We start from the raw sequence: 26,703 nt of genomic DNA, 5'->3' as shown, positions 1-26,703 counted from the left end.
TCCCTTACGAACTCCTTACATCCCAGGGGAGGTTATCCCTGTCTGATCTTCAAAAGGTCTTCCCAAGAGTATACACTGCAGTCTTGCTTTCAATGAAATACTCTTGTCCTTGCTGCAGCATTGCGTGCTCTAGGAAAAACACCTTTTTGCAAGAAGGGATTCTCCCATTATTCTGAACCTCACTCCTCAGTTCGTTGAGCAGCCAAAGAACAAGAGCTGTGCAAGGCAGGTGAAGCTCTGCTCTTCCTATTTTCTGCTGTGGTGCCCTTCCAGAGCCTGAACTTCCAGACAGCAGTGTTACCCCCAAGCTACAGGAGCATCATCACTGTGATGGGAAGCTGACAGGCAAGGAGCTGTGTGACTTCCCCTTCTCTGCTTCGGCAGCCAGCTCAGGACCACATTTCAAACATCTCAAACTTGGCCATATCGATCAGACTAGTTAAATAGCAGGCTTGGAATTAGATCGAGATTGCAAATAGGTTTCCTGCTGTGCCTCTTGCCCTACCCTTGCCTTCCAGTCTTGCTGAGGTCCTTCTTGCTGTGGGAGATCCTGTCTTTCTAGCTGTTCTCCTGGTCTCTTGGGGAGCAGCTGCAGTGCGCCACTGCTATTCTTAGCTGTGAAGACAGCGTGCAAGTACCTGGCCCAGCAGAGCTGGAGCTGGTGCACTGCTATCTGCCCAGCAGTTCTCAGATAAATTATCTAGAAGATCTTGATGGTGTGTAATTGAGTAGCTCTGCCACAGGCTGTGCTTCCAGCTATGTGTGCTCTGCTGTGCAAGCAGGGCACAGTAATTGCTTGCTCCCCAGAAGCCAAGAGCTCTGGGTTAGTCTCAAGTGATTGTGCCCTCTTCTCTGAGATTTTGGAGGGACTCCTCAGATTCACTTACCAGATTTCATGCTTCCTCCTTTCCTGGCAGGAGGTTGCATACATCAAACAATTACCCTCCCTTGACTATTTTTCCTATCCTCGATATTTTGCCACCTGGTTTCTGGCACAGTCCATTCTTCTAGCACAGGAATGAAAAGATCTTCAGATGCTGGGTGGTGGTGGGGATGCCCTGGGGACATCTTGAGCAGTGACTGGCTCTGTTCAGGTCTGGTGTTAATGCCTCTGAGTGATCTGCTTTCTAGCGGCTGCCGGACCAAGGATCTCTAAGTCTTTCTCAGCACTAACCAAGTCACAACCTTGATTCTCCATCAGGCCTTGCCACTGCCCTGGGATGTGCTGACAGCTACAACAAGCAACAGGGGAGTGCCCCCTGTACAGCACAGCAGCCACATCTGTGAGGGATTCAGGGCAGGACCTGCTGTTGCATCTTGCTGATGGGTTTCACAGTTCTGCATGGCCATCTGCTTCTTGCTGGCTCTGTCCTGTCCAGCTCCCGGTGTGCTCCTGCTGCTTTGTCAGCCCCAGCCAGCTTGGCTCTCACCTCGCTTTCAAAGGAAAGGCTTGGCCAGAGGCCCAGCCAGAGCTGCATGTTGCGCCCTGGTCCCTGAGTGTCAAAGCTGCTGGCACAGGCGCTGCTGGCAGGCAGCCCGACAGGTCCCTGGCACCAGCATTAGTGAAAGGCATGTGGCTGAATGACCTGACTGATTGCGCCGTCTCCCTCTCTCTCTGCCCCAGATCGGCGGACCATTCTCTGCCCGGATCTTCCGTTTCCACAGACTTTGGCAGCTGGCAGATGGTGACAGGGTGTGGCAGTATTCGGGAGCAGGCAATCCTGAGCGCAGACGCCTCTCTCCCTTGCAGCTTCCCGGATGAGTTCCCTTGCACTTGCCTGTAAGTGTCTCAAATGCAGGATCTCTCCTTGGGTCTCTCAGCTGGCTGCGAGTGCTGGAACTTTATCACCCTGACACTTCCGAAGAGGCCTGGGAGCCCATGACAGACTGTCCCGTCTTCCCTGCCTTGATGCTTTCCATCCACAAATTCAGTCACTGAGCACTCTTTGCTTGTGCTGAACTCGGAAAGAAACCCACCTTTTCTCTGCCTCATTACGGGAGGACGCTTTGCCTTCTGCAGGAAGAAGAGGCTTTCCTCCCCTGAAGATGCTGAATTTGGGCATAATTGAGTGCACTTGAGGATGCATGCTTGTAAGGACAGGACTGGTTACCCAGATTTTTTTGCTTTTGGATCTTGCTCATCTCCATCTCCCCGCTGGGGACAGATCCTTGCTGCAACAGGAGAGGGGCTTTCCTTCTGTAACCCAAATTTTGTCTGACCACACTCAGCATCATTTGCAGGTGCTGTGTCTGGCCAGTGCAGAGCAGCAGAGACCCTGCATCCTGCCACATCTTGTCATATAAAATGGCTGGGAGGCAAATGTTCCTCCCCAGATAGAAAGCCACCTCTGAGGAAGCTTGAAAGACAGGAGATGCACTTTAATTGCTGTTAGAGGAGAACCTTGGCTTGTGCCTTCAGGCTGCAAGCTCTCAATCAAGAAACTGAAATGGCAGATCAGAGGCTGCCGCTAGCTAGCTGTGCTGGAGTTGTGCTGCCAAACACTTGCAGTCTCTTACCGAGATCTGAGTACGTGCTTTGGAGGCAGAGGGCAAGTGACATGAAAACCAACATCTCCTGTGAGACAGGCTAGCTGCCCTGGCTCACCTTCTCATGTGGCTGTGTGCTGGGCCACTGAGCAGAGCAGCTGCCCCAAGTTACAAAGCAGCAAGACCCATGAATTGGCAGATGAAAAAATCATGAGAGGTGTTGGACGTGGCTTGGCCAGGATTTGCTTCCTCCTTTCATGAGGATGGCTGATCTGCTCCTGCAGTTGTTTGGAGATGGGTGAGGGAGCAGAAGGGACTGAAGAATGGGCATCTGAATTGGTGACTGCTTTACTGTGCCCTGAACCTGGCTGCGCTTGGTGACTGCTGATCCCCAGCAAGTTGTTGCTGCCCTTGGAGTTGGATCCAATGTCAGAATAGGGAATTCAGTAGAGAAGTGTGAATTGAAGTTGAGCTCTGAATCTGCCTGTGCTGAGACCATAGGCTCGTGTGGTTTGGAGGCCAGCTGCTTGGGACAGCCTGCTTCAAAGGGAGGGGAACAGCATCAGTGCTGCTCCCTTGGGTGTGCAGCAGATGCTGCAAGTGCTTTGCCCTGTTCAGCTCTTCACTAGAGCTGTGGGATGCTCAGATGCTGGGACCAGGCGCTGTGTGGAAGAAGGGGTGAAGACATCCCAAGGATGTTGTGTTGACCTTAACCCAGGGCCTCCACTCTGTCTCTGCTCTTAGCTCTGTTTGCTCAGGAGCCCATTGTGGTTTTATCCCAGTTTTTTGCAGGCCAGCACAGTATGAGTTTTTTGAAAATCAAATTCCATTTAAGTTCCCACTTTACATCTCAGCTGGCAGCAGTTCGATGAAGGTATGCTTTTCACAGCCTACTTCTTGTGCTTGTGTGGGGCTTGTCAGGGCTTACTTTGAGCTGGGGCTTTGACAGCCTCCTCTCATCCTGCACCCCAAGCTGCAGACAAGCGGGCAGGCTGTAGGAAGCGTCGCAGGGCAAAGCACCGTGGATTTGGCAAACGTGACCTGCCTCCCTGTTTGAACTGCTCAGAGTGAAATGGTGCAGCCGGTCTGCAGGGCTGGGTGTCAGGCAGTGGCTAGCTGCTTGGCCCTGCACCTTGGAGTGTCTCACTCCATGAAAGTAACCTAAAAATCTAAATACAAAATCTGCTCTGTAAAGCGGTGCAAGAGCCAGAAGACACGAGACCTAACTGCTGCACGCCCTCGCTTACCTTTGTGTGTGACATTTAAGATCACTCTATTCGGGTGCAAGTAAGTCCCGCTTTCACGTAGCTTATTTTTAATGCTAGCAGGTTTGCGCGTTCCACGTCCTAATTAGGTTGCCAAAAAAGCATCTTTTTAATGTGTTTAGATATGTTGCCTTTTTCCTTTGCCCTCTGTCTTCTCTTTATTATCAGACACTGTAAACAGCGGCCTGGTTGGCTGCCTCAGCATCGCTTGCTGTTTATAGGCCTCCCACCATATCCTCTTGCTGCTGTTTCCGGACCAAAGCTGTTGGCTGTGGGTGGTTAACACTTCCATTCAAATGAGCTGTGCCAATTTATAGCCAGCCCAGGCGCTGGAGAGATTAAAGAGAATTTTTTATGGGGAAGGTTCGCGCTGTGCCCTTGGAGTGACCTTTGAGGAATGTCTTATTCTCTCTGGGAACCACCGGCACGTCGCAGAGGCACCGCAACAAAGACCGTTTCAGGCTGGAGCCCTTGGAACAGCTCCCTCTGAACCCTTGTCTTGCTTTCCCCTGCTCCCTGAACTGAAATACCACCTCCCCTCTGCTCTCTTCCCCCAGCCCTTAACCGTGTGGGTGGATCAGCTGGAGAGGAGAGCAGGTCCCAGGGGAAGCTGTGCCCTACTCTGCACACAGCCCTCCTGCTTGCAGAGAGCAGCTGTGCCATAGAGCAGAAGTAAAATGCCGCTTGGCTCTCTTCTTTCCACAGCTGGAGCGCTCCTTGGGGCTTCTGTCACCTTGGCTGCCCCCTCTCCTCTCCCCTTCCCCAAAGCTAGCTGTGCCGGCACAAGCGCCCGAGGCTGGGACTGGTGGAAACGAGGGACGGTGGCAAATAGGTTGGAAGCAACTGTCCAGGCATGGCACGTGCGGACAGGCTCCATCTGGGAACGCCATGCGAGGAGGGGAGGGAGCTGGTGCAGGGGCTGACGTCAGCCAGCACCCGCTTGGCGAAAGCAGTGCTTTCGTGTGAACCGCGGCCTCGTCAGCACCGTGGTGTGGGAGACCTGGGGGGGAGCGGGAGGCTGGGGCTGCGAGGGGCTCCATGGGAGGGTTGGCTTGGGTTGGCTTGGGCAAGGCGGCAACCAGCTACTGTAGCCAGAGCCTTTTGGGGCTGATGCTGCTTTGACCGGCAGAGCCAGCTGAGCACCACGGCCCTGCTGGTGCTGTGGACAGTGCCCCAGCGCTGCTGCCAGCCTCCTGCCCTGCATCAGGAGTGAGAGCTGGGCTGGGGAGAGGGATGGCGGCAGTCACTGATCTCCCCCTTCTCTCCCCTAGGCTGGTGTCAGCGAGCGACCGCGAGTCCCGGCTGGAAGAAGTGCGTTCTGCCTTTCTGGCCAGCTACAGCCGGACCATCGGCCTGAAGGCCGTGCCCCCCAGCCCCTCGGGGGCCATCGGCGGCCTCCTCGAGCAGTTCGTGCGGGGCGTGGGACTGAGAGGCAGCAGCACGATCTGAGCGCGGCGTTCCCCACCGCTGGCTGGAGACCCCCAGGGCTGGCGGGTCCCCCTGGCCAAGCCCTGGGACCCCCTTCCCGGTGCCGGCACCCGCAGCACCCAGCACCTGCTGCCGCCCACCCCTGCCTGGGGCTGGGGGAGCGCCGGGGGGCTCCGACCAGTAAAGACCCCCGAGCTGTGATCTCTCCTGCCTCCTGTCTGGGCTGCGGGCGGGGGGGCGGCGGGGCTGGGGCGGGGGGCGGCGCGGAGGAGCCGGGCGGCGGGAGCCGCGCTGCCGTGGGCGCCGCTCGCTATAAATAGCTCGGCCCACGCTCCGGGAGCGGCGGCACCGAAATAGCACCGAGCCGGGACCGGGAGGGAGCCCCCGGCGGGGCGGGAGTGGGGGGGGGGGGGAGGGGAACTGAGCCTCCGCCGCACCGGGTTGGGGAGCGGAGCGGAGCCCGCAGCCCCAGACGGGAGGTCCCGGTGGGGCTGAGCTGAGCCGAGCCCGGACACTGTCCCGGGGCTGAGCCGTCGGGAGTCGGGCCAGTCCCCGGTGCCGACCCCCCGCCTCCGGGGCCCGGGGCGGCGCTGCCGACGGGGACGGGGCCGCTGTGCCCGTGCCGTGCCGTGCCGTGCCGTGCCGTGCCCGCCCCCGGGCGCGCCCGCCTCGGCGGCGCGGGAGGAGGCGGCGCGGAGCAGCGGCGGCGCCCGGGCGGGGATGGCGTCTCCGGGAGCGCTGGAGCCGGCGGCCGGCAGCGTGCCGGGCACCAAAGTGGAGCTCACCGTGTCCTGCCGGTGAGCCGGGAGCGGGGCGGGAGAGCGGGCGGGGGCTGGTACCCGGACGCGGGTGGGTGCGAGAGGCACGGGGATGCGCTGCGGGATGCCCGTGTCCTGCAGCATCCCGCTGCCCGCCGGTCAGCCCCCGGCCCCGGGGTGGGGCGGGCGGCGGGGCTCCCTCGGTCCCCAGGTACCACCCGGTGCCACAGCGTGTGCCCAACACCCCTGTGCCCGGCTGCCACCCGTGGGGAGGCGTCGCGTCCCGTCCCTTCCGCGGGGTCCCGGGGGATGCTGGCACCGGGCACAGCTCCGCGGCTTGGCTGCGATGCCCTCACCCGGGGCTGGGGTGCGGGACGGCCCCGCTCGGGGTGATGCTGGCGGGGCGATGCTGGCGGGGCAGGGGGTGCCGCTGGTGGGGCCGCAGGGTGCCAGTGCTGGCCGCAGGCAGGCTGCCCGGCTCCGCCCGGCTCCGCGAGCCCCGTGCGGGGCAGCGGGGCCAGGAGTGGGCAGCGTTGGGCCGCGGCGGGACGGGGGCTGCGGGAGAGATGCTGCCCGGTGCCTCCGGTCCCTGACAGGGTCCGCGGGGCAGGCGGCGGCGGCTGAGCCAGTCTGTCAGCGGCTAAATATAGCCCAGCAGAGGCACCGCTGCCCGCGGCCGGGGGTTCTGGCCACAGGGACCGGCACCGGGAGCCTCCCAGGCAGCAGCAGCATCCCTGTGCCGGGGGTCAGGGAAAGCCTGGGGCTGGCCCCACAAAGCCCCCTGCCCAGATGGGCAGCTCTGGCCCATCCCCGAGCTCTGCAAACTCCAGTCTGGGCCAGGGACTGCTGTGCTCCCTCTTTGCAGCTGAGCCCCTGCCATCCCCGGGCAGCAGGCAGAGGGGCTGTGGGGCCTGGCAGCTCCAGGCAGGGGCCAGGGTTCCCTCCTGGAGATGGCCCAGAGCAGGGGCAGGCTTCGGCTTCGCAGCCCCCCAAGGGCTCAGCCCTGCCCAGGGCTGCTGGGGGAGCCCTGGGAGGTCTCTCTCCTGCATGCTGGTGCCAGGGGTGCTGGCTTAGCCCCATAGCCCCCAGCCACGCCCCAGCCCACCCTGTGCAGCCACCCCAGGGGTGAGGGAAGGATCCCAGCAGTGCCGGTTGCAGTCCCCGGCACTTTCCGGTGTCACACTGTGCAAAAGGCAGTGATCAACCGTTCTGCTGGCAGCTGTCAGGGGTGCAGAGCTGGTCCCCACCAGCTGCCCACCCCCTGCTCTAAGTGCCTCCTTTCACTTCTGCGCCCCACCGTCAGCCACGCTTCTGCTGCTGGGGTGCGGCGGGCACTCAGCAGTGCCGGCGGCATAGGGGAAGGTTTCATCCTCTAAATGGGTTCCCTGTCATGTTCAATTATCATCAGCGCTGGAGACACTGCTCCCCGCTCACCCTGCTGTCCCACTGAACCTTGCGGTGGGAGCCAGCACGTCTCCCCAGGGTGCTGGGGCTCCTGGTCCTGGGTGCCGGCATGGCCTTCTGGCATGGTGCTGTTCCATGATTGGGGTAGGGAGGACATGGGGACCTGCTGCAGGGCTGGGTGCGTGGCACCCAGGTTGCTCACACCTGGCTCTGTCCCTCCAGGAACCTGCTGGACATGGACACCTTCTCCAAGTCTGACCCAGGTGGGTGGCAGGGCTGGGCAGGGGGCACGGCATGGCGTGGCATGGGCATGGCATGGCACGGCAGCCCGGCTCTGCTCCTCTCTCCGCAGTGGTGGTCCTCTTTGTGCAGGGCTCAGGAAGCAGCGAGTGGAAGGAGGTGAGCACAGCCCCTCTCACCAGGTCCTTGGGGAGGCTCCCAGCCCCACACTGGGGGTGCTGCCTCTCACAGCACCCCAGCTCCTGGCTAATCCCCAGCTGGGTTAAACAGGCCCATATGGCCACCCGCATCCATGCTAATGATCCCTCCACATCCACGCTAATGATCCAGCCCTGCCAGCAGCACTAATCCCCTGCCAGGATTAGTGCTGGGGCAGCTGTGATGGGGAGGGGTCCTGGGGGGGGTCCTGCCCTCACCCCTCTCCCCGCAGTTTGGGCGCACCGAGGTGATTGACAACACCCTGAACCCTGACTTCGTCCGCAAGTTTGTCCTCGACTACTACTTCGAGGAGAAGCAAAACCTCCGCTTCGATGTGTGAGTAGGGTGCCCGGGGAAGGGCTCAGCTCTGCTTGATGTGGAACAAAGCACCCAGCTGGTAATAAATAATGATAATAAGGATAATAAATAATGATAATAAAGAAGGATATGGCGGCAAAAAGCCCAGACGGGTGGGAAAGCAGGGCTGCATGCCGGGGCACCCTGCTGGCACTGGCTCAGGGCTCTGCTCTCCCACCACCAGCTACAACATGGACTCCAAGAGCTGCTCCGTTTTAAAGCAGGTGAGCACAGCCTGTGCCGGGGGGGACGCGCGGTGACACCCTGGTGTGATGCCGCAGTGGGGCACCCCAAGTCTGTGCCCCACGTGGGTGGTGCCGAGGGGGGACAGGTGCCCCTCAGAGGGCTCTAACCTGCTCTCCATCTCTCTGTGCCCCATGGGGACTGGCAGAAGGTAGGTGCCTGCCACGCATCAGCCCCTGCTCTGCCCTGGGAACCCAGCCCTCCTGGGGGTGCCTGGTGGGGCAGGGTGCAAGATGGGGCCAGAACACACCGTGGGGGTGGCTTTGGGGGTGCAAGATGGGTGTAGGGTGGTCTGAGGGGTGCAGGAGGGGTTCAGGGCACGTGGGGTGGCTCTGGAGGGATGGGTCCAGAGCACATGGTGCAGTTCTGTGGGGGCACAGGGATGGTCCGGGGCTGTGGGCTGTCCCTGGGGGCACAGGATGAGTCCAGGGGATGTGGAGTGGGCACTTGGGATGGTCCCTGGGGGTGAAGGATGGGTTCTGGGCTGGGTGGTGGCTCTTGGGGCACAGGGTGGGTCCAGGACACTTGGTGTGGCCCCGAGGCAAGGTGGTGGCAGGTTCTGTGGGGGTGGGGGTGGTTGTGGGGGTGGTGGTGGCAGGTTCTGTTGGTGCTGGGGGGGAGGGTAGGGGCGTTGGTGGCTGGGGCAGGAGCCCCAGGGCCTCACAGCACTGTGCTCGGGGCGCAGGACTTCCTGGGGCAGGCATTCGTAGCACTGGGGGAGGTGATCGGGTCCCAGCGAGGCCGTCTGGAGAGACCCCTCACGTGAGTCACACCCCGTGGCAGGGCAAGCAGGGGTCCCACACCATGTCCCCAGCCACCTGCCCCATGGGACACCTCCCTGCACGTCCTCTGCTGGGGGCACTGGCCATGCTGCCGAGCACCAGCCGTGGACCACAAGCCCAGCCCTGACCCCACCTCCTGCCCCTGTCCCATTCTCCTTATCTCCAAGCTGACTGGGTGCCTCTGGTCCCAGGGGGGTCCCAGGGAAGCGGTGTGGGACCATCCTGCTGCTGGCTGAGGAGCTGAGTAACTGCCGGGTGAGTGCCCATGTCCCAGCAGTGGCAAGGCAGGGGCTGTGCAGCCTCCCTGCTGTGGGCAGCTGCTGGGGTGGGGGGCGAGGAGGTGGCCAGCAGTGATGGTCCCTGTCCCCAGGACATCGTCACGATGCAGCTGTGTGCCAACAAGCTGGACAAGAAGGACTTCTTTGGAAAATCCGACCCCTTCCTCGTCTTCTACCGCAGCAATGAGGATGGCACGTGAGCGTGGGGCCCTGGTGGGGCAGGCAGGGTGCCAGCATCACCACACAGCGCACCCCAACCCTGCCCTGTCCCCGCAGTTTCACCATCTGCCATAAGACGGAGGTGGTGAAGAACACGCTCAACCCGGTGTGGCAGCCCTTCACCATCCCCGTGCGTGCCCTCTGCAATGGTGACTACGACCGGTACGGGGACGGGGCAGCCGTGGCCCGGAGCAGGGCATGAGCATCTCTTCACGGGTTTGGCCCCATAGCAGCAAGCAGTGCAAAATTGGGTCCCTGTTGGGTTTTTTTTTTCCTCTTTTGCAACCCAAATTACATAAAGGCATTCCCCTCCTTTCCAAGGCCCCCGCCATGACCCAAATTTCTCGCTTCTCTCCTGGCAGAGCTGCAGGCTGGGCAGGCAGGGTGGCTCTGCCAGCAGCATGCAGGCAGGGTGCTCGCTGTGGGGCTGGCTGTCCCCAAACCGGGGGGGCTGGGGGGGCTGTGCCAGCCAGGCTGGCCACTCACCCACTGCCCACCTTTGCTTTCAGGACGGTGAAGATAGATGTGTACGACTGGGACCGGGATGGGAGGTGAGGCCATGTCCACGGGGTGGCAGGGGACATTGGGGTGCTGCTGTCACTTCCCAGGGTGCCCCTCACCGGGGTGCCTGGTCGTGCTGCCCCTGTGCTCCTCCCGCAGCCACGACTTCATTGGGGAGTTTGCCACGAGCTACAGGGAGCTCTCCCGAGCACAGAGCCAGTTCACGGTGTACGAGGTAGGGTGGGGGCTGGGGCAGGGGCTGGGGGGAACCTACGCTAGGGCCAACTCACCCCTGTGCTCGCAGGTGCTGAACCCCAGGAAGAAATGCAAGAAGAAGAAATATGTGAACTCCGGCACCGTGAGTGGGGCTGGGGCACTCCTGCGGCTCCCGCCTGTGGGGGGGGGGGGGCAGGTCTGACCCCCCCTGCTGTGTCTGCCAGGGGTGGGGGGCTGGATTTGGGCCTGACCCCCCCCCCCGCCATGCCCACAGGTGACACTGCTCTCCTTCTCCGTCGAGTCCGAGTTCACCTTTGTCGACTACATCCGGGGCGGGTGAGTGGGGGGCTGGGTGCCCCCCAGCTCCCTGAGACCCCCCAGGGGCGAGGGTCTCGGGCTGAGGACAGCGGTGACAGCGCAGGTGGAGCCTGGGGGTGATGAGTGGGCAGTGGGGATGGGGATGGGGTGCAGGGTGGCAGCCCCAGGCTGAGGGGCACTGGCTGGGGAAGGGGGGGCTCAGGTGATGGGTCCTGAGTGGCGAGGACACGCCACGCCATGGGGCTGGAAGATAGCATCCCCGTGCTGTGGGGCCGGCAGCCTGCCTCGCTCTCCCCCCCAAGGACGCAGCTGAATTTCACCGTCGCCATTGACTTCACGGCCTCCAACGGTGAGTGCAGCTGGTGGGGGGGTGTCCCATTGCCACGGCTGTGGGGCTGGCCATGGGGCAGGTGCCGACAGGCACTGTGCCGCAGGGATGCCATCACAGCCCACCTCGCTGCACTATGCGAGTCCCTACCAGCTGAGCGCCTACGCCCTGGCACTGAAGGCGGTGGGGGAGATCATCCAGGACTACGACAGCGACAAGCTCTTCCCTGCCTACGGCTTCGGTGCCAAACTCCCACCTGACGGCAAGATCTCCCACCAGTTCCCCCTGGTGCGCCCTGGGGTGGGGGGGAACACCCCACCATGGGGCAGGGCTGAGGGTGAACCCAGATCTCCCAGCTGTGGGGCAGGGCTGCCCGTGGGGTGCCCACAGCAGCTGGGTGGGGAGGGGAAGAACCCTGGCCGCATTCTGCCCTGGCATCCTGCAGCCGGGGGGGACACTGGGAGCCATGGTCCCCCTCCAGCACCCATCCCCATCCCCCAGAACAACAACGTGGACAACCCCAACTGTGCTGGCATTGAGGGTGTGCTGGAGTCCTACCTCCAGAGCCTGCGCACCGTACAGCTCTATGGTCCCACCAACTTTGCCCCCGTCATCAACCAGGTAGCTGGGTGAGTACGAGGGGACTCTGTCCCCTTTGCTGTCCCTAAATGCCACCGGTCTCGCAGTGGGGCCAGCTGTCCCACGCCAGTGGGGCTGCTGGAGGGACCCCATCCTTGTCCCTATAGGGCAGCCGCCCAAGTGACAGATGGCTCGCAGTACCACGTCCTCCTCATCATCACCGATGGTGTCATCTCTGACATGCTGCAGACCAAGGAAGCCATTGTCACCGTGAGTGCACCCTCATCACTGTGAGTTCACCCCACACTGGGTGCTGCCACAGCTGCCACCCTGCCTCTGCTCCACAGGCTTCTGCCTTGCCCATGTCCATCATCATTGTGGGAGTGGGTCCAGCCGAGTTTGAGGGTGAGTTGGTGTTTGGAGACACCAGGGAAGGGAGATGGAAACTCTGTCCCTTCCTCCGGGATGCTTTCAGTGTCCTGGAGGAAAGGATGGTGTTTCTGTCCCTGGTGGCCACCCCACCAAGGCTCAGTGACACCGGCTGTCCCCTCCCAGCCATGGAGGAGCTGGATGGTGATGAGGTACGGGTGTCTTCCCGGGGACGGTTTGCTGAGAGGGACATCGTACAGGTAACACTGGCACTGAGCCCAGTCCCACCACAGGCGAGAGATGCTCAGTCCCTCGCTGACCCCTGCAGCCGCAGGGTTGTTCCCAACCGGGCTGCAAACCTCCTTCCCTTGAAGTTTGTGCCGTTTCGGGATTACGTGGATGACTCGGGAAACCAGGTGCTAAGCATGGCCCGCCTGGCCAAGGACGTGCTGGCTGAGATCCCCGAGCAGCTCCTCTCCTACATGAAGACCCGCGACATCAAGCCGCGCCGGGCGGCCCCCCAGTAGCTCCCCCCGGGGCCGTGGGGTCGGCCAGGAGTGTCACCTCTCTTCTGCTGACGGCCTGGGCTTGGCCATGGATGTGGCCCCCCCCGCGGGGACAATTAGCCGCTGCGGCCGGTGCCCAGCGCTGGGACCCCCCTCTTCTGGCAGGGCCAGGTGTCCCCGGCCGCCCCCGCCCCTGCCCCTGCCCGGCCGCTCCGTCCCGCGGCACGGGCAGAGCCGGCGCCCGGGCCCAGGCTGCCGGCGGGCACGGTGCGACCGCCGGGGGGACCTGACCCCCGGGGCTGCGTGCATGCCCGGGGCCCCAGCCGGCCAGCCACCCGGCTCGGCGGGAGGGCGGGCGGCCTGTACCGCGTTACCGACTGTAAATAAACTGCTCCAACCGGGCCTGCTGCCGTGCTGCGGCGGGGGGCGGGGGTCGGGCGGCGGGCGGGGCTCCCGCGCCGCGGCGGCGCCTGTGATTCGGGCCGGCAGATTCGCCTCAGCCGGCGGCGGCGCGGCGCGGCCCAGCCTGCCCGCCCGGGGCCCGCCCGCTCTCGCCGCCTCCCGCCCCCCGCGGCCGGCCGCTCCCCGCCGCCGCCGCCCCGCTCGGCCGCGCCGTGCCGAAAGTGCGGTTGCTAAGGGCGGCGCGGCGCTTTACCCAGCGGCCGCCCCGCGCCAGGCGCCGCCGCAGCCTCCATTGTTGCGGCCCGGCCCGGGCCCGCCGCAGCCGCCGCCGCCGCCCATGGAGCCGCCGCCCGCGCCCGCCCGCTGAGCGCGGCCCCCGGGCCGGTGAGCGCGGCCGGAAGGAGGGAAGGGCGGGGAGGGCGGGCGGGCCTGCGCCGGGGCCCGGGGAGGGGGCGGCGGGGCGGGGGGCCCGGCCTGGCCTGGCCTCACCTCAGCCCCCCTCGGTCCCTCGGCCCCCGTCGGCCCCGCTCGGGCGGGCGACGCCATGGGCGTAGACTTCGACGTGAAGACCTTCTGCCACAACCTGCGGGCCACCAAGCCCCCCTACGAGTGTCCGGTGGGCACCTGCCGCAAGATCTACAAGAGCTACAGCGGGATCGAGTACCACCTCTACCACTATGACCACGACAACCCCCCCCCGCCCCAGCACACTCCCCTGCGCAAGCACAAGAAGAAGGGGCGCCAGGCCCGCGCCGCTGACAAGCAGTCGCCCAGCCCCTCTGAGACCTCCCAGTCGCCGGGCCGCGAGGTGATGACCTACGCCCAGGCCCAGCGCATGGTGGAGGTGGACCTGCACGGCCGCGTCCATCGCATCAGCATCTTCGATAACCTCGACGTGGTGTCCGAGGACGAGGAAGTTCCCGAGGAGGTGCCTGAGAATGGGAGCAATAAGGAGAACACGGAGACCCAGAGCGTCCCACCCAAATCCGGCAAGCACAAGAACAAGGAGAAGCGCAAGGACTCCAACCACCATCACCACAACGCTTCGGCTGGCACCACCCCCAAGCTCCCCGAGGTGGTGTACCGAGAGCTGGAGCAGGACACCCCCGATGCCCCACCTCGCCCCACCTCATACTACAGGTATTGTCCGTGTCTGAGGCATGAGGAGGCTCCCAGGCAGCTCTAGCTCGTGTCCTGGGTCTGGAGATGGAATTGGCCCCATTCCGTGCAGGTGGCTTGTCTGTAGCGTGTAGAAATGGCCTCCCTCTGCTTCTCATGGGCCCTGTGGAGCTGGCCATCCGGTGGCTTCAGGCTCTTGGAGCGTTGTCTGGTGTCACACCCCAGTTTTGAGGGGTCTGTGTGCCTGCAGAGCTCTCAGTTGCTGCTTAGGTCACTGCTGGCAGTTTGATTGCTGCCTTTTTTCCTTGCTGGGATGGCACGTATAATCATAACAAAAGACAAACGTGTCCTCCTGCTTTCCATACCGCTCTTCAGAGGTATGCTGGGGTAGCTCTAGAGCTCCCCAGCACCAAGGTGTACCTGTAAGGTGTGTCTGTTTGCAGGCTTAATTCTCCTCGTTGTCCTGCAGTTCTCCGTGAGTGGTTTGGCAACTGCAGTGGCCCAAAATAATACCCCATGCAGGGAATTAATACCGAACCAAAGTCATGTTTATGTGGCCACCCTGGCTGTCCTAGTCACTATGTGCTCTGAGAAACTGGCACCGTGTTCCAGGGATGGGAAAATGATGTTATTTTTTGTCAGGGTGTTAGAAAAGAAACCTCCCCCTGAGGCATCTGCGGTGCTGCTCACTGCAGTGGTGGGGGGTGGTTGCTGTCAGTCTCTGGAGTAGCAGCCTCGGGGTTCCAACTTTCTTCTCTAAATAGCATCCCCTCACCCGCAACTCAGAGTGAAGGAGAAAAGGGCTGTGCCCTCCTCACCAGAATTAACAAAACATGGTGCCTCCGTGCCTGGTGGCTGTTGTGTCTTGGGCATGACGCTGCTGTCTCCAGAGTATCTGGCACCTGCTTGATGGCTTGTGCAGGCTCCCATCTTGCACCGATGAGTCTCCGAGGCCCATACCTTGCCTGTTAGACAAGTGTTATTTCGTCTTTGTCATGGCCAACACACTGTTGTGCCACAATGCTGCTCAGGGTGCAGCAGCATCTCCTGCTTCTGCACATTCCTGCCTTGTCCCTCTTTTGTGGGTTTTTTTTGACGTAGGAGCATTTAAATGTTCCTTCAGCCACAGCCCGTAGGAGTAAGGGTTCAGCAGTTCCAAACCCCACCAGGGCCATACCCTCACCCTCCTACGCTGTCCTTCCAGGTACATCGAGAAGTCGGCAGAGGAGCTAGATGAGGAGGTGGAGTACGACATGGATGAGGAAGATTACATCTGGCTGGACATCATGAATGAGCGGCGGAAGACCGAAGGCGTGAGTCCCATTCCCCAGGAGATATTTGAGTATCTGATGGACCGGCTAGAGAAGGAGTCCTACTTTGAGAGCCACAACAAAGGGGATCCAAATGCCTTGGTGGATGAGGATGCCGTCTGTTGCATTTGCAACGATGGGGAATGTCAGAACAGTAATGTCATCCTCTTCTGCGACATGTGCAACCTGGCTGTGCACCAGGAGTGCTACGGGGTGCCCTACATCCCGGAGGGACAGTGGCTATGCAGACGGTGCCTGCAGTCACCGTCACGAGCTGTGGACTGCGCCCTCTGCCCAAACAAGGGGGGGGGCCTTCAAGCAGACGGATGATGGGCGCTGGGCACATGTGGTCTGTGCCCTCTGGATCCCAGAGGTGTGCTTTGCAAACACCGTCTTCCTGGAGCCCATCGACAGCATCGAGCACATCCCGCCCGCGCGCTGGAAGCTGACCTGTTACATTTGCAAGCAGCGCGGCTCTGGGGCTTGCATCCAGTGCCACAAAGCCAACTGCTACACTGCCTTCCATGTCACCTGCGCCCAGCAGGCCGGGCTCTACATGAAGATGGAGCCTGTCCGGGAGACGGGAGCCAATGGTACCTCTTTCAGTGTGCGCAAAACTGCCTACTGTGACATCCACACGCCGCCGGGCTCTGTGCGCAGGCTTCCTGCCCTCTCTCACAGTGAGGGGGAAGAGGAGGACGAGGAGGAGGAGGAGGAAGGGAAGGGCTGGAGCTCTGAGAAAGTCAAAAAAGCGAAGGCCAAGTCTAGGATCAAGATGAAGAAGGCACGGAAGATCCTGGCGGAGAAACGAGCCGCAGCGCCTGTGGTTTCTGTGCCCTGCATCCCTCCGCACAGGTATGACCTATCCTCCTCCCTTGACTGTGGAGAAATTTCTCTTTTCTCTGGGCCTCCTGTCCTGCTTTCCACGTGGGCGTTATTTTGTTCCTCTCCTTAGCTTTTCTCACAGTACTTTTTGCTTTGTTCTCACAGAGGGCTGTTGGTGGTTTCCTCTGGGGGTCCTGCAGAGAGGCAGGGTGATGCGTTGCTCCCTGAAGTTGTGTGGGCCCTTGGCTGAGCAGGAAGTAGCTGCTGTTAGTTTAATGGCAGACAACGCACTTGGCCGGACATGTCAGGAAGCAGCTGGGGGTTCCCAGTGCTCCTTTCCTGTTGTGGTGACCTCAGACGCTGGAGTAAACCAGGGAGGGAGGAGGGGGCCACTCTCCTTTCCGCTGAGGTTTGTTTTCTCCCAGGGCTGTGCTGGGGGAAAGAGGGAAGTGTGGGAGTGACTCAGGCCTGGGAAATGAACTAACTGCGGGGGCTGTTTTGGCTCTGGAGCGGAGAGGTCTCGTGTTGGGATCCCTGTGCCCTGCTGAGCATAGCTCATCCATCCCAGCAACCGCTTACCCCTTGCTGGGCTTCCTCAGTGTTTTGTGCGAGTCGCAGGCAGCAGCTCTGTCTCGGTGCTGCCTGTTGGAGCAGGGCCAGGCGGCAGCGGGCGCAGAAAGCCTTTGCACAGCTGCCTGTGAGGGGTGGCTGGAGAGGACCAGGACTCCTGCTTGCTGAAGGGTGTGACCGTGGTGAGGTTACAGCATGAGGGCAGCACCGGAAGGTACTTAAAGCCTGGCCAGGGGTCGTGTTTCTGTTGCAACCCAACCCTGAGGGCTCACAGGAAGGCAGGAACACCCGGTAGTTACAGGGGTGTAACTGCCTGTGTCTTGCTCTGGTCTGATCATTGGCCTGGCATGCAAATTCTGAAACAAGGGCATCTAAGAGCCTTGCCAGAATTTGTCAGTGTAGTTTATAACTCTGGGTCTCCTTGGCAGTGTGCAAAAGCATGTAGGAGCATCTTAGGATGGGTTTGGATCTTGCCGTCACCCTGCAGCAGGCATTGCACAGCTGAAGCACAGGAACATGAAAATGTTTGCCTTCATGGTTGTGAACCACCACCCCTGAGCTGCTGAGCTCTCTTCCCACAGCAGGAGCTGTGCTGGGGGTATAGCCCCGTGACACCCTGGTGCCATACCTGCTGGCCCGTGGAGCATGACTATGGCAGGGCAGGCACATGGGACCACTGCTTCCCTGCAGACCCTTGGGACTATTTCCCATGCAGTCAGAGGGGAGCATGCAGAAGCCATGGGCTTTGCTCTCTGGGCAGCGTTCTGGTGACTTGTGGGGGCAGGTCTCTGCTACAAGGCTGCTGGCTTTTTGCCACGGTCTGTTTGTGTCCTAACCTTATGTTTTTGTTCACTCGGAGCTTGCACTATAGCCAGAGCCTCTTTTCTTATGTGTGGACATGTTGGCAGGCAGTTTGTAGGCTCTTGCTGCTATCATTGCGCTCGCAGCAAAGCCCACACTGAGCTAGAAGCTGTTAACCTCTCCCCAGGCCTTCCTGTTGGGATTAATTATTCTTCAAGGGCTGTTGCCAGAATGCCAGCTGTCTTCCTGTTGGGAGCTGTGCTTGGCTGGCGATGGCACATGAGGCTGCTCTCCCCAGCCTCTTCAGCTGAGGCTGATGCAGGTCGGGTCATCCCCTATGAAGAGCTGTCCCCGTGGGATGTGGAGGTGCTGGGGGTCGTCCCTTCAGCTGCCTGCTAGCAGGATGTCTCTGTCTGGCTTTGCTGAATGAGGCTGTCCCAGCCCCTCCAGACTTTCTGCTGTTGTAGAGAGTAAGAAAATCGCTTTTGTGGTGTTTTGAGTTGTTTAGTGTATTCCCTCATTAACTCAGATAGGAGCTCTGTTGTGCTCGTGCCTCCTGTTTCCTCCTCATGCTTTGCCAGGTTTGGTCAAGTTACGGGCTCCCTGGGGCTCGAGTTTGTCTGGTAACGTTTGGCGATTTTGGGATGACAGTGCCATAACGCTCGTGGTCTCAAGGGACTGCAGGAGCTGTTGTTAAAGGTCTTGGTCCCCAATGCAGCTGTATTGTACCCCGACCTGGCATAGCCTGCCTCGGGCTTTAGCCCAAAAGTTGGCAGGAGGTAGAAAGGAAAAGTCTGTTTTGGAGAGGCAAGGCTGGCTGGTTCCTGGTGTCTTCCATTGCGACTGACAGGGGGGCGGCTGCCCTGCGTGACTTGGTGTTACAGAAATTCCTGCCATGGGAAAGGGCGTTCTCTGCCTGAGGAGCTTCTCAGCTGCTCTTGGGTGGTCTCACTGCTACATCCCCCCAGCCAGGGCTTCTCCTGCAGCGGCCAGGCTTGCCTTGTTTATGAGTTGTGTGGTTCCTCTCCCTTCTTCAGGCTCAGTAAGATTACAAACCGTTTAACCATCCAGAGGAAGAGCCAGTTCATGCAGAGGCTGCACAGCTACTGGACTCTGAAGAGGCAGTCCCGCAACGGTGTCCCTTTGCTCCGCCGCCTTCAGACACACTTGCAGTCACAAAGAAACTGTGACCAGGTAAGGGCTGCTCATTGCGATGCTGCAGGGAAACCTGGCTGTGTGCACATGCTTCCTGCGCCTTCAGAGCTGTGGGTTCAAAGCCTTTGGTGCATGCGGTGCCTGCAGGTGCAGAAGGGGGGCCAGGGGCATGAGGTCCTGGATGAGGGAAAGGGTGGCCTCAACTGCTTTTGCTGTTTCACCTTCCCCTCCGCTCTCGGTGTTCAGAGATCTGCCAGGCAGCAACACTGTTGGCAGCCTGCCACAGGAAGGGAATCCTGCCTCATGCTGCTGCCGAGAAGTTAGTTCCGTCCTTGTGCCTGTGTTTAGCCAGTGGCAATGGCAAATGGGTCAGAAATGGCTCTAGTCTGAGGCTGCTGTGTCAGTGAGTGCTGAGAGAGATGGCCGGAGATCTCCAGAAACAGTCTGGAGGGAACCATGACCTCACTTCCAGTTTCTGAAACAGCTCCAAGAGCACTCCCTGTGGGTGCTGCTTCCACCCCACTGTCTGCCTCAGCCCTTAGTCAGTGCTTCACAGATGTTAGGTTTCTGGTGCCAGAGAGGAAGATTTTTCTTCTGGCTCCCCATCTGAGCTTTAAATCTTTCTTTCTGAGCCCTTTGAAGACTGTGACTGGGCAGGGGTTCCTCCTGCCTTTGCCCCCTCTCATTTTTATTTGCTGGAGAAGATATGAGACTGCTTCTGCTCATCTTTAGCTATGGCAGAATAAAAGTTGGCATTTTTTGTTGCTCCAGAAGTGAAAGCAACCAGAGCCATGCTCCCTTTTTGCCCTATTGCCCTTTGCCAGAGCTCTGAGCAGCAGCAGCACAGACCTTGGTATTGTTTTTCTGTTTTCTTGGGCAGCTGCAGGCAGTTGGTTGTGTTAGGAAGAGTATTCCCAGAGGCTCGGAATGTCTGCCTCCTGGCGTCCTAAGAGCTTGGTGACCCAGGAGCAAGTATTCAGCTCTGGCCAGAGGTTTTTTGAGTCACCTACCTAGGTTACAACAAGGGAACCAGGACCTTCGCTGAACGAGCGGGTCAGGCATGCTGGTTCCCTTTGCCAGGGAAGAGCTCCAGCACGTGGTTAGGAAGGTGGAGATGGGAACACTTCTCCTATCAGCTCACAGTCTCTGATGTTCCCGCAGAGAGATACTGAGGATAAGAACTGGGCCCTGAAGGAGCAGCTGAAGTCATGGCAGCGCCTCCGCCATGACCTAGAGCGTGCACGCTTGCTGGTGGAGCTGATACGCAAGCGAGAGAAGCTCAAGAGAGAGACGGTAACGATTGTTTGCCCCTCCTTGGGGAGCTGCTGGGGTGGGCACAAGCATGGGCTCTTTAGAATGCTGTAGGGTGTGTGCTGGGGTCCCCTCAGCCGTGCTGTGCCCTGCCCCTGTGACTGAGCAAAGGTGGCTGCTCTGCAAGGCTGAGGTGAGACGCACAGGTGCTGGAGCTGGTGTTACACCTCCACTCCCCAGAGAAGGGGTGAGGTGCAGTCCCTACCCCTTGCTGAAGGAGAGGTGTCACTGACCTGCAGGACTACGGCGTTGCTCCCTGGGGACTGTCCCCACCGCCTGGCTGCTGGGCAGGGGGCTCAGCCCTGCTCTGTTCCTCTGTTTCAGATCAAAGTGCAGCAGGTGGCACTGGAAATGCAGCTGACCCCCTTCCTTATCCTCCTCCGCAAGACGCTTGAGCAGCTGCAGGAGAAAGACACAGGCAACATCTTCAGCGAGCCGGTCCCTCTGTCTGAGGTAACAGAAATCTACGAAGTAAGAACCCCCTCCCCCAGATTTCTACTTCACTCAAACTTGTCCCTTGCTCATGCCAAGGGCTGCCCAGGGCGCTCTCTGCTCTGGAAGCTCCCCCGGGCAGCCTGGTGCTGGCTCATGCATCCCGGCACCACTCACCCAAGGGGAGTGTGCAGCGATGCCCCTCCTGGGTGGGACAAATGCAGAACAGTCAAGCTGATGCCAGCCGGGAGCACAGCACCTGGCTCTTCCTCTGCGCGTGTTGCTGGTGACTCCCCAGTGTCTGTGAGTGGTTGGGGATTCCCGTTGGGAAAGGCAGAATGCCGGCCCTTGGCAGGTGGTACACACTTACCTGTCCTCTCATGAAGGCCTCTGCTGGGTGACAGGCTGGGCACAGCACAGAAATGGGTTTGACCCCCATAGTGTCACTGCTGGGGGTGAGGGAAATGATCCCTGACACCATCATCGAGTCCCCGCCCGGGGAGGGGGGGAAAGGCTGTGCTGGCTCTGCACAGCTCTGGCAGCAGGTTGGCCTGGAGGTGTCTGTGCAGAGCTGGGGAGGAAGGCAGTGCTGTCCCACCTGCAGCCACTGCTGCCGCCTGGACAGGTCTGTGTTACCTGTCTGCACTCACCCTCACCCCTGAGGGCTGTGCTTGTGGCTTCCTCCCCCAGGGAATGCTGTGTAGCGGACTGAATCCCAGCTGCCTGCAGACAGGAGGAGAGGACGGGATGCTAGCATGTGCGCTGGAGCTGTAAAAATGCTTCAGAGTGCGTATCTGCTCTAACAGGTTGAGCACAGCACATGGGCTCCCTAGTCCGGAGGCGTTACTGTTCCTCAAGCTGCAAAAGCAGACGGCATTCCCCGATGTGCATTTGGGCAGAACACAGAGAGCAATACCTGATTCCTCTAACGACTCTTTTCTTGGAGCAGGTAATGCTAATTGATGGCTCCTGGGCTCTTAGCTCTGGCTCTTTCCTCACGCAGGTCCCAGACTACCTGGATCACATCAAGAAGCCGATGGATTTTCAGACAATGAAACAAAACCTGGAAGCCTATCGCTATCTGAATTTCGACGACTTTGAGGAGGATTTCAACCTGATTATCAACAACTGTTTGAAATACAATGCCAAAGACACAATCTTCTACCGGGCAGCCATCCGTCTGCGGGAGCAGGGAGGCGCCGTTCTCCGGCAGGCTCGCCGGCAGGCGGAGAAGATGGGCATTGACTTTGAGACAGGCATGCACTTCCCCCACTGTGTAACGGTGGAAGAGGCTCAGGTCCAAGACATCGAGGACGGTGGGTACTCATCGCTTGTCCCAGGGTACGAGGGTGCTCGGAAGTAGAGCTTGGGCAGAGTCGCTGCCTCCCACAAGAGGTTCAGTCAGATGCCTGGGCTGTGTGTCCCCATTCCCCAGAGGGGTGTGGGCTTTACTAGCCAGGTACCCATTGGCCCCGTTAGGCTGGTTCTAGGCAGTGGCTTGTCTGCGTGCCCTGTCAGTCCCTTGGTCCCCATCGTCCTCCTTGGCCACGTCCTCCCTGGCCAGCATCAGGGGTACTGCCACTCGCCCCATCTCCAGCACTGGCTGTGAGCTGCTGAGGCTCCTGCTGTGCTGCCCAGCTAGGACTGACTCTCCCTGCTCAGAACTGTGTGCTCCCTGCCTCTCTCCCCAGTTGTGGGCTTTGCTGGCTGGCACAAGCTCCTGGTACCCCTCAGCCAGATCTCACTGGTTCCGTGGTTGTTGTTCTGCTTGTCTCTGGGCAGTGGGGAGCACCACCAGGAACAGCTTGTCAGAGGAGGATCCTTTCAGGGTGCCCTTCATGCTGTCCCTAAGCATGGGACAGGCATAGACAGGGGAACTGCTTCAGGATCCCTTCGACTCTTGCTTTTCCTCTTACAACCCCCTTTCTTTTTCCAACTGTGTCCTTGCCCCAGCCAGTGGGAACCTTGGTATTCTCCAAGCTGCACGTTAGCCTGCTTTGCCCGGCAGTCCCAACTGGCTTGCTTCCCACAGGGCTCCTCCAGGTCTTTTAGGGTAACTTCCCATCTTCACAGGTGTTTGGTACCATGTCAGCTCCTTCCCTCCTGTGGGGAACCTGGATTGCCCTAAAACGTTTCAGGTAGAGGACCTCCAAAGAGTTCCTGATTTCTTCCATCCATCTGCTCTTCTTTGTTCCCTCAGAAGATGTGCGGCTGCTGCTCTCGGAGAATCAGAAGCACCTGCCTTTGGAGGAGCAGCTAAAGATCCTGCTGGAGCGACTGGATGAGGTCAGTGCTGGCAAGCAGAGCATAGGACGGTCCCGCCGGGCCAAGATGATCAAGAAGGAGATCACAGTCCTACGGCGGAAGCTCGCTCACCCGCGGGACCTGGGCCGAGATGGGCTGGAGCGGCACAGCTCCTCTGCCAGGGGAGTCCTGCAGTCACACAACCCCTGCGAGAAGGACCTGCAGACAGACAGTGCTGCAGAAGAGAGCAGCAGCCAGGAGACTGGCAAAGGTACTGGTCCCTCCAGAATACGGCCAGTTTTGAGGAGTGGTGGAGAACCGCCTCTGGACAGGCACGGCTGGGGGAGAGGCTGCCCTGCCAGGTGCCTCCAGTCAGGAGGGCTGTGTGGGCAGCTCCCTGCACATCTTGCTCTTTGCTCTTCCTTGGGAGCAGAGCAGATGGCCTCTCGGGAGGGCAGCCCCTTATCTCCCATTCCCCTGTGGGGGTTCCTTGTTTCCTGTAGTGCCTTCCGTAGGAGTGGGTGCAAGAGTACAACGTCTGCACCTCCCTCCCAGCATGCCCATCAGAGGACGGTATCTCACTGGGTAGTTTGTAGGGAGCCATGCCAGCCAAACAGGGGATTGGCAGCTGAAGGAGGCTACCACCTTCACCTGGAACAGCGGCAGCCTGGTGTTTGTTTGCCTCTGGGGAGGGCTGGCAGGTTGCTGGTGGTTGCAGCTGCAGTCAGCATTCACCCAGTGAGCTCGCCTCCTGTGCCACCGAGGAACTGGATGTTCCAGAGACTGAGAGTCCCAGCTGTGTGATGCGGGGCATGAGATGGATTGTTTCCTCCTGCCAGGCCCTGCCAGCTCTGCCATGCTGCCCATTTTCTCTAGGGGCATTACTGAGCAGGCTGCCTTCAGTGTCCCTTCCTGCTTGACTGCTTGAGGGCACGGGAGGGAGTTGCAGCAGCACTGGCGGGCCAGCCGCCAGCTCCCTGGCCTCCTGGACGGAGATGCTGAGCTGGGCTCTGTGAGGAGCGCACAGCAAAAGCTCCAGGCAGAGCTGCCAGGCATCGCTGGGGGTTTGCCACCTCTGCATCCCACCCCTGCTCCCCTAAGCGCTGGTAAAAACAGGCTCTTCCACAAGCAGGGAGCATTTTAGGGCCTTTATCTTTCAAGGGTGCAGTGGAGCTTCTCAGCTGCTGTGTGTCACGGGAAAGGTTTATTTCTGCTTGCCTCCTGTTCTTGGCTTCTGTTTCTGTGTGGTTGATGCCCAGGAGAAAGGAGGGTATCCCTGGCTGCTGGGGTGTTCTTTCATGGCCCCATCTGGCTTTTACTCTCAGCAGGTGGGATAGTTTGACCCTGAGGGTGCAGGCATGGCAAAGCTCAGGATGGAGGCTCTTCTGACATAATGTTACTGAGAAATGAAGCTGTTCCTTGATGCCACTGCTGTGCGGTCCCTGCCAGGTCCCACCAGCTGCAGCTGACGCCTTCTCCTCACTCTTCCAGGTCTGGGTCCCAATTCTTCTTCCACCCCAGCACATGAAGTTGGCAGGAGGACATCAGTGCTCTTCTCCAAGAAGAACCCTAAAACTGCAGGCCCTCCAAAACGTCCAGGACGCCCCCCGAAGAATCGAGACAGCCAGATCGCTCCTGGGCATGGGAACAGCCCCGTTGGGCCCCCGCAGCTCCCGATAATGGGGTCCTCACAGCGACAGAGGAAGCGAGGCCGAAGCCCACGCCCCAGCTCCAGCTCTGACAGTGACAGTGATAAATCCACTGAAGATGCTCCCATGGGTGGGTGCAGCGGTTTCCCCTGCGCAGCCAGGCAGCTGCAACCCTGCTGGGAGCACGTGGCAGGGTGCTGCACAGTTGTAACACTCTTCTGGTGGGGTGTTTTGCAGACCTGCCAGCCAACGGTTTTAGCAGCGGGAACCAGCCAGTGAAGAAGAGCTTCCTGGTGTACCGCAACGACTGCAATCTTCCCCGGAGCAGCTCCGACTCGGAGTCCAGCAGCAGCAGCAGCAGCAGTGCTGCTTCAGACCGTACCAGGTACCATTGCCAGCCCGGCTCTGATGACATTGGTGCTGCCCGGGGTGGCGGTGAGTGGCTCTCAGCCCTGAGTGGCCAGAGGAGGAGCCTGTTTGGTGGTACCCGTCTCATTCACCCTCCTGCAGCCTGGCTGCTGTTGGCTAAACCCAGGAAGCTACGGGTTTTTTGCCTTTTTTAATGTAAAACCTAAAGGTGGGTGTGTGGCAGAGGGCTAGTAGGGAAGAGAAACCAGGGAATTCCCTCTTGGCACAGTGGCTGCTCCGGCACCAGCCCTTCCAGCAGCCAGATTCCTGCCCATGCCCCTAACTGGGATCAGTGCACATCTTCTAGGTCCTCGCAGGTGAAACTGGCTGAGGGTCTGGCTGGTGCCCCAGCAGAAGCACCAATCCCCCCCCTTTCTTCCTGGCACCCTTGCAAGTCCTTCCCGGTGCTGAGGCTGGGGTCTGGAGCCCACAAACCCTGGTGTCCCGCTGGGCTGGCCCTCTCAAAAGCGGTTTCTGGAATCTTAACATGGCTCCCAGTGACTGCTCTGCTTCCTCTCTCCACAGCACAACGCCCTCCAAGCAGGGCAGAGGGAAACCCTCCTTCTCCCGAGTGAACTTCCCAGAGGACAGCAGCGAGGACACATCCGGGACAGAGAATGAGTCCTACTCCGTGGGCACAGGGCGAGGCGTGGGGCATGGCAGTAAGTACTGTTGCTGTGGAGCCTGGCTGGCATCGTCACCTGGGGGGATGCAGCTGACTCCCCTCTCCCCTCTCCTCTGGCACAGTGGTGCGCAAGGGCATGGGGCGTGGCACGGGGTGGCTGTCTGAGGATGAGGATTCCTCCCTGGATGCCCTGGACCTGGTGTGGGCCAAGTGCCGGGGGTATCCCTCCTACCCAGCACTGGTGAGTACCGCCAGCTGCGCGCTTCCACCCCGCAATCCACACCCCCCTCCCACAGAGTGGTGGTCGGGGGTCCCCGTTCCCCTCTTAGCCCTCCCCTTGCTCCTCCGGCAGATCATCGACCCCAAGATGCCGCGGGAAGGCATGTTCCACCATGGTGTCCCCATCCCCGTGCCCCCCTTGGAGGTGCTGAAGCTGGGGGAGCAGATGACTCAGGAAGCACGCGAGCACCTCTACCTTGTCCTCTTCTTCGACAACAAGCGCACTTGGTAAGGCCGGGGCACCGGGGGCTTTGGGGGGGGCGCCCGGAGACGATTGTAACCCTCAAACGAGGTGGCCCCCCGCTCCCCGCAGGCAGTGGTTGCCCCGGACAAAGCTGGTGCCGCTGGGGGTGAACCAGGACCTGGACAAGGAGAAGATGCTGGAGGGCCGCAAGTCCAACATCCGCAAGTCGGTGCAGATCGCCTACCACCGCGCCATGCAGCACCGCAACAAGGTGCAGGGCGAGCAGAGCAGCGACTCCAGCGAGAGCGACTGAGCCGGCCCCCGCCGGCCCTCCCCCGCCGTATCTCAGGGCAAACGGGGCTCGGGGACCCCCCCGTGCAGCTGGCCTGCACCCACCGGGCGAGGGGGGGACCGGGAGGGGGGGGGGGGGGCCGGCCCCTCGTGCCCCCCCTCGCTCTCCCATCCCCGGTGCCCGCCCCTCCACCCCCCGCCCGCGGCTCCCCGGGATGTTCCGGCCGCCGCCGCGGCCCGGGCAGTCCCCTCCGCCCCCCCCTCCCCCCCCCCCGTGCTGCCACCGGCCGGCCCCGCGCTCGGACGTTGTTTGTATTTATTTTGAAGGAAGAAAAATCTATTGATTCTTAGAAAATAAACCTCCGTTGCGGAGCCGCGGCCGCTGCGGGCGGGGGGCGGGCGTGGGGCGGGCGCCGCCGGGCCGCGTTTCCGGGCCGCGGCCGGAAGTGGGGACAGAGCGTCGCCGCCGGGGCGGGGGCGGGCGCTCTGCCTGCGTGGAGGGGCACTCTATGGTGGGGAGCGGCGGGGGCGGGCGGGGTAGGGGGCTGGGGGGGCCGGCCTGGCTCGGGGGTAGCTGGGGGGGCTCTGTGGGGCGGGGGCTGCAGGGCGAGGCCTGGGGGGC

At 60.8% G+C, this 26,703-nt stretch overlaps 3 protein-coding genes across 8 annotated transcripts in view; all 3 read left to right on the top strand.

Annotated features, from left to right (window-relative positions):
- The window catches only part of MTMR14 (myotubularin related protein 14), a 34,379-nt gene extending 28,998 nt beyond the window's left edge, over window positions 1-5,381 (top strand). For 2 of the 3 annotated variants that reach the window (XM_055804232.1, XM_055804234.1), the window contains 2 exons: window positions 1,625-1,780; window positions 5,024-5,381. In XM_055804232.1, coding sequence (XP_055660207.1) covers window positions 1,625-1,780; window positions 5,024-5,201 — 334 coding nt within the window. In that variant the 3' untranslated portion in view covers window positions 5,202-5,381. The remainder of the gene's footprint in view (window positions 1-1,624; window positions 1,781-5,023) is intronic. The other variant, XM_055804233.1, reaches the window with a different exon arrangement.
- A 262-nt stretch (window positions 5,382-5,643) lies between these two features.
- CPNE9 (copine family member 9) lies at window positions 5,644-12,810 on the top strand. 4 transcript variants are annotated; one of them, XM_055805544.1, is made up of 20 exons: window positions 5,653-5,977; window positions 7,565-7,605; window positions 7,695-7,741; window positions 8,013-8,116; window positions 8,322-8,361; window positions 9,066-9,142; window positions 9,354-9,417; window positions 9,533-9,636; window positions 9,717-9,821; window positions 10,169-10,210; window positions 10,320-10,395; window positions 10,465-10,518; window positions 10,651-10,712; window positions 10,997-11,043; window positions 11,129-11,310; window positions 11,524-11,651; window positions 11,769-11,871; window positions 11,949-12,006; window positions 12,157-12,230; window positions 12,345-12,810. In XM_055805544.1, the coding sequence occupies exons 1-20, from the start codon at window positions 5,901-5,903 to the stop codon at window positions 12,495-12,497; spliced, it is 1,638 nt and encodes a 545-aa protein (XP_055661519.1). In that variant the 5' UTR covers window positions 5,653-5,900; the 3' UTR covers window positions 12,498-12,810. The 4 variants fall into 4 exon arrangements, with proteins under 4 accessions (XP_055661521.1, XP_055661518.1, XP_055661519.1 ...); XM_055805543.1 differs by having other exon boundaries at window positions 5,649-5,977; window positions 11,949-12,230; XM_055805546.1 differs by lacking the exons at window positions 11,769-11,871; window positions 11,949-12,006; window positions 12,157-12,230; window positions 12,345-12,810 and having other exon boundaries at window positions 5,644-5,977; window positions 11,176-11,310; window positions 11,524-11,650.
- Window positions 12,811-13,003: 193 nt separating this feature from the next.
- BRPF1 (bromodomain and PHD finger containing 1) lies at window positions 13,004-26,363 on the top strand. Its single transcript, XM_013302974.3, is given in 14 exon segments — window positions 13,004-14,018; window positions 15,202-15,610; window positions 15,612-16,162; window positions 18,541-18,697; window positions 19,820-19,951; window positions 20,294-20,440; window positions 21,405-21,717; window positions 22,602-22,916; window positions 24,137-24,424; window positions 24,532-24,679; window positions 25,228-25,364; window positions 25,450-25,568; window positions 25,680-25,834; window positions 25,920-26,363. Coding segments are annotated over 14 exon segments (3,651 nt in total). The 5' UTR covers window positions 13,004-13,422; the 3' UTR covers window positions 26,104-26,363.
- Window positions 26,364-26,703: the final 340 nt, after the last annotated feature.

Source organism: Falco peregrinus, chromosome 5 (genome assembly GCF_023634155.1).
Source record: "Falco peregrinus isolate bFalPer1 chromosome 5, bFalPer1.pri, whole genome shotgun sequence".
Lineage (NCBI taxonomy): Eukaryota > Metazoa > Chordata > Aves > Falconiformes > Falconidae > Falco > Falco peregrinus.
Note: the sequence above shows the minus strand (reverse complement) of the source record. Positions and strands in the feature narration are given on the sequence as shown.